This window comes from Solea senegalensis, linkage group LG13 (assembly GCF_019176455.1).
Source record: "Solea senegalensis isolate Sse05_10M linkage group LG13, IFAPA_SoseM_1, whole genome shotgun sequence".
NCBI classification, from domain to species: Eukaryota; Metazoa; Chordata; class Actinopteri; order Pleuronectiformes; family Soleidae; genus Solea; species Solea senegalensis.
Genome location: NC_058033.1, coordinates 2,387,968 through 2,394,029, shown reverse-complemented (window position 1 = coordinate 2,394,029; position 6,062 = coordinate 2,387,968). Strand labels below are relative to the sequence as shown.

The 6,062-nt window shown below is 40.5% G+C and overlaps 1 protein-coding gene across 1 annotated transcript; it reads right to left on the bottom strand.

The window, feature by feature from the left end:
* Positions 1–969: 969 nt before the first annotated feature.
* Positions 970–6,034, bottom strand: htatsf1 (HIV-1 Tat specific factor 1). The gene is made up of 10 exons (XM_044041920.1): positions 5,846–6,034; positions 4,425–4,589; positions 3,694–3,922; positions 3,534–3,581; positions 3,274–3,428; positions 2,847–3,010; positions 2,646–2,742; positions 2,382–2,471; positions 2,148–2,285; positions 970–1,744 (listed from the first exon to the last, which is right to left on the bottom strand). The coding sequence occupies exons 2-10, from the start codon at positions 4,587–4,589 to the stop codon at positions 1,445–1,447; spliced, it is 1,386 nt and encodes a 461-aa protein (XP_043897855.1). The 5' UTR covers positions 5,846–6,034; the 3' UTR covers positions 970–1,444.
* Between the last annotated feature and the right edge of the window lie 28 nt (positions 6,035–6,062).

The window sequence follows — 6,062 nt, the reverse complement described above, 5'->3', positions numbered from 1 at the left end:
ATCAAAATAATGAAGATCTCTTTAAATTTCCCTTTAATTATATTTTTTTGCTTATTAGTTTGATTTTGTATTTATTTGTCTTATTTTTTATTATATTTTATTTTGGTGATAATGTTCTTTAATGTACTTATAGATAATATATAATTATTGGTATAAATAATTTCTTTAATACATTTTATTATATATTTTATCATTCCATGACAGTTGTATGTCTCTGTTTCTGTCTTTGGACATTCTTCGATCATAAATGGTGCTAAGCTTCACTTTTAGCCTGCTCCAGACCAGGTTTGCCCGGCAGCATAAGTTACCATGGTTACTTGGCTGGCATTCACATTAGCCACCTTGGTGGAACAGGGTTGAGGCTCATGGAACGGAAACCTGAGCCACAGTTATGGCTTAGCCATGGTTGAGGCTTAGCCAGAGTCATAGTTTCCATGGTTACTGAGTTGGGGCTAATCTCAGCCTCTTTGATGGAACCGAACTCTCACTCATATTAGCCAGACTTGGCCATTTAAGCTTGGCTTTGCCTTTAGCCTGCTTGATGGAATACCCCCCAGCCCACAATTTCCTACCTACACAGACCATTCTGCAGTAGAACACTTTGCTGGTATTTTTAAATTCTTATTTTCGTCTGAAGTTTTAAAGTTGTGTGAACTCACAACCTCAGAGATGGACATAGCCTTTTATAGATCTTTATATTCGATATTTTAATTCATGTTGTTTCATATTTGTAAAACCTTCCTAAAGTCCATAAAAAGCCCAGAAAAAGTTCCCAAAGTGACAAAACAGCGGAGTACGAGCACGCCAAAGCGCAGTCATGTGGCGTCTCGGGAATGGCGCTACTGTCCAGGAACCATTCTTACAGCAAAAGCTATTTTTACACGAGTTGCAACAATTGCTCTGAAAGGAAAGGTTTTATCATTGTCTTTTTTTGACAACTAAACAAATATTACATAAGCTTTGTTTTCGTTGTCTTTATAGTGTGTTTTTAATGTCTTCATCTGCAATGTCTCATTGGTTTTCATCTCCATGGTTTTGTAAAACACTTTACACAATCTGTCACATATTCCAAGACAAAAAACAAACGAACCAGAACAAAGAACTGGTATTTAAAATAAACGTAATGAGTATTGAAGCTCAGCAATCTACTACAATCCAAACCAAAACAGATTCATTCTCAGTCTTCTAATTGTTTGGATTTACAACTCTGTATGCAAAGTGACACACTGCCTTTACAAGTCAAGACAAAGCTTGGAATTTAAGGAACAACCACTATGTGGAGTAGCAGTCAAATTGCATTATAAACCAAAATAAAGACGTTAAAAATTGCCCAAATCATCCAGATTCTCTCTCTTGTTCACAACACATTTTTGCAGCAGTCCAAGTACAAATGCAACTGTCCTAATTGGCTGTCATGGCAACCATAGATGTGCAAGAAAGTGTCTTAAGCCTCTTCATCATCACTTCCTGCAAGGCTGCTGTCTGTAGAGTCAATGTCCTGTTCCTGCTCTGCTTTCTGTTTCTGCTTAGGTTGTGGTTCCTTTTCTGGGAGCTTTTCAGGCTCTGCTGGGTCTGAGGGCTCTGTCGGTTCTGTGACTGCTGGTTCTGCGGGTTTGGTAGCTGCAGTGCTGCAGGGGCTGGGGGTGGTGGTGGAGGAGGGGTTCTTCCCATCTTTATCATCCACCTCTAGAAACGTAGACCAACCCTTCAGTCGCTCCTCTCGCTCTCGTGACGTCTCTTCAATCTGCACAAAAACAATGAATGTAAAAGGTGTTTGTTTTGGTGTGCGTTTGTTGGTTTACTAGTAATTAGTATTGTTGTAAAATGTGTTTACAATATAATCAGCCATTTCTGTATTTTCTTTAGCTGTATTTTTAAAAAAAAATTTTTTAAATTAAATTGCCAGTTTGGACAAATTGTCAAATTGGTCAGTCATGAAAGTGACTGATGTTTTGTGAAGTTTATTTTTTAACCACCACATTTCTTAAGGCCTGTACATACTGCACACAAACGGAGTTCTTTTTCTCAAGGTGGCAAGAACAAGTTAGTTCTGGCCAGAACATTTCATACTTTCATACATTTCAACTCCAGCGAACTCCTAATCACACCCGCAGTTTTCAGACACCACATAAAATATGTTTGTTTACCTGATAATCTGTAGTTCCGTCCCAAGCCTCTGCAGTCAGCTGTCTTCCTCCAAACCAGCGGCCATTGAATGACGAAATACAGGCATCGGCTTGATCGGGGTCCTTGAATGCGACTGACGCGACACCGTCAGGGTGTCTCTGCGGCACAAACAGACATCAAACCCAGCTCTTTATTCATGCCACTGACAAAAAACAAATCCCAACCGCTCTACTATGACGTGACATTAAACTCACATCAAAGAGGATGACCTTTTTAACCTCCCCAAACTTTTCACACTCTGTCCGCAGATCTTCGCGATACTCGTTCAACACCAGTGGGTCTTCCTGAAAAAGAGATCGAAGCAGAGATCAAAACAAGTGACGCCCAAAAGTGTGCGTGTGTATATCTTTGTGAGGACCATAATACATACGTGTAAACATAGGAAGTGAGGACATTTTAGCTCATCCTCACAACTTTGACAGGGTAAAACCTGTGTATGTGCATATGGATCTGTGTACCTCAAAGTCACTGGGATGGAACATGTTCCTGATGATGACAACTTTTTCATTCCTCTTCCTCAGTTCCCCTTGCTTCTCTGGCCTCCAGTCCAACTGCCTACACAGACAGAGACACACAGAAACAACACAGACATTATCAGTCAGGTGCTTCATCCTTGCAGGCAGAAAAGGAAAAAAAAAAGAACAGGAAGCAGACGCTACTTTTGCTGCTGCTGCAGCTTCTTTTTGTATTCTTTGTTCTTCTTTTTCTTCTTAGTGGCGTCGTACTGGCCCTTCAGCTCAAACCGTGCCGCTTCCACGTGGAGCCTGTAACCTCTGACCTCTGACTCGTCGATCAGACGCATAGCTAACGCCACTGACTCCTTCTGCAGAACACACAGACAGACACTAGCTGGTCAGACAAACATTCATGCTCAGTGTCTTTCACAGCAAACATGTTCACATTTACAAGGTGATATATTGACTCTTTTTGAGTTTGGTCTTTTGCATGTCACTGACTCAAAAGGCAGATAAGAGTCACACATGTTGACACAAAGAAGCAGAAGGTTAATTCAACATTTTATAAACCCTCATTGACGAGAGGACGGGGAAATTCTAAAAGAAATAGAAGCAGAAGGAAAGGCTGAACCTTGAGGTAGCAGCAAAGGCCGTCGCCCTTCAGATTCCCTTGTTTGTCCTTGTAGAGTTTGACCTTGTATTCCTCTGTGATGGGATCCCGCATCACGATGCCACACTTGGACATTAACTCGGCAAACTCTTCAGTGCTGATGTCGGGGGGCAAACCTTAGGTAAGTGGAGAAAAATCAATTGATAGGATGATCAGAGTTAATGACTTGCTGGACAGCTGGTCATCTTGACTATGAGGGAAAAAATGTAAGCAGTGCTCACCTGATACATAGACGTTTGTGTTTTTGTGATCGTCAATATCAAACCAGCCTATGTTCACAGAACAAAGGGGAAAGGTGCATTTTACACAAAGTTAGACTTGAATACTGTACATCAAACTCTACACAGTTTAGACTTTAGACAGGGAGAAATGTTGCTTTACCTGGCTCTGCTTTCCTCTTCTCTCCTTTCTGCTTGGTTTCTTTAGCTGCCGTCTCTTGCTGGTCTGGGTTCTCTGTGGAATCAGCTGCTTTCTGCCTTTCTGTAGGTTTGCTGTCTGGTTCAGAAGGTGCCAGGTCTTTGCTGCTCACTGCAGCACTGTTTGCATCTGGAGTTCCATCCTGAGTGAAGCCATAGTTGGCCTGGTAGGCTGCTATAAAATCCTCTGTTATCTAGGAAAACAGAGCAAATTTACTTAACATTAACACAAAAACGGGGCTCTAAACTGTGATTCTGCCCATCTAAAAGAGTTATCTTCAGTGGGAAAGCACAATACTGCATTTGCAATCTCTCACAAATATATCAGGAGTGCTCTGGCAGATACCCGATACCTAAAGTTTTACCCAGTACCCAACTGCAGAGACCAGTTAGTCTCTTCTGCAGTGAAAGTAAAATAATATTTGCATACTCATGTTGCAGCAGCAGCAGTAGATAGAAAAGCATTTCTTCAGTGTCAAATAAATAAACAAAAACATTAAAATAGTTGGAGAGGGTGCAAGCACAAAAGACAAGGAGGTGGCAGCCTATTCTTGGCTGATAACCTGCTATCGTGCATCCCTAATCATAAGCAGAAAGTAAACTTAATACTGTATTGTACATATTGTAATTAATATGTATGAATATATTCAATTAATAGAAAAACAATGACAAAAAGAGAGGTAGAAATGTCCATACTTTGGGAAACCAGGCTTTCTTTTCATGGTCCCAATCATAGACGGTGCCGTCCTCGGGGTCAGTGAAGGTGTTAGGGTCAGAGCCATCGACGTTCCTCTGACCATAGAGTTCCTGCAGCCGCAGCTGCTCCGTAAACTCTTTGTTGGCATCTGAGTCACCACTCATCTACAACAAGGACATGACAAGGTCAGTAAGTTTATCAGCATGTATTAAGCGGTTACCATGTGTAATGCATAGTCTGTATAAGAATGCAATATTTTATCCCACTACTGACACATTACTGTTCACTACTGATGAGACAAAAGTATTCAAAATAAGTGAGTCCTTGGTAAAATTCCTTTATCGATCATCATAATGGAGAAATTCCTCATTACGAATTTATGTGTTTTTATTGATACTTTAGTAATATGTAAATTTAGAAGGAATAATATTGATTAATCAGTTTCCACTATAATCCATAAATCCAAAACAAATAAGGGTTTATTTGTTGGTTTTTTGCGTTCTACAGTATTTTATTGTTTTATTGTATGTTTTACATTTTGTCTTTTACGTCTATTAGGCATTAAGTTTCTAAATTGTATTTGTTTTACTTATCTCTGATGTACAGCACTTTGTTTCAGCTGTTGTTTTTAAAGTGCTTTATAAACAAAGTTGGATTGGACATCTCGGGCATACTGTACGTTTCCGTCCATTAACGTGTATATCTCTAAGAGAATACCGCTATATTGAAGCAAGTGTTATAGCAATAATATCGCGAATCTCAATAAATGTTCCTTTAGGCCCATGTCTACTAGGCATAACATAAAACCTCATCATACATAGTCCCCGTCCGTAACATATGAACAACATGGGAATCCATCAATTCATTTTACACAGCTTTATCCTCCACATGAGGGCGCTAGTGGCAATCCCAGTTGACACAGGGCAAGAGGCGGGGTACACCCTCCCAGTCCATCATAACCATCCACTCTCACATCGATGGTCAATTTAGAATGTCCAATTGCCTAATCCTCAAATCTGCATAAAAGACAAGGAGGTAGCAGTTTAATCTGATATTATCGTACACCCCTAATCTTCAACAGAAAGCAGCATGTTTTACGTGCACACAAGCAAACTCAAAACCACTCTTCCAACCGGGTCACGAACACGGGGCTTATTGTTGCATGGGCAAGAGCGCTAACCACTACACCAACCGTATGACCCAACGTGGGAATCGACCGCTCTTCTTCAGCACACTTTCAGTGTCAGGTAGCCTAATCTAGGCTTGTAGACACCACCCTTAATAAAACATGGTGGTCTTGTTTCCCCTGACATTAAAATAATATACAGTTGCACATTTAATAACACGTGAACGTATTTATTGGTGGGTTTAAGCAGCAGAAGACTCGTAAATGTTAGCCACAATAGCTAGTTAGCGTTACCTTCTGCGGGGATAGTCCGACGTATCAAACGTCTGTGAAGGTGAACGAAACAGATGGTCTTTTTTTAAAAAATCCAAGAACAAATAACAGTGTTCAGATGTTGTAACTTGTGCTCTTAAGTACATTTAATACAAATGCGGTGCTATGACGCGGATCGCTAACGTTTACCCTAAATCCGCGACGGCGCTTGAATGAAGCACTTCCGAGGTCAGAGTCC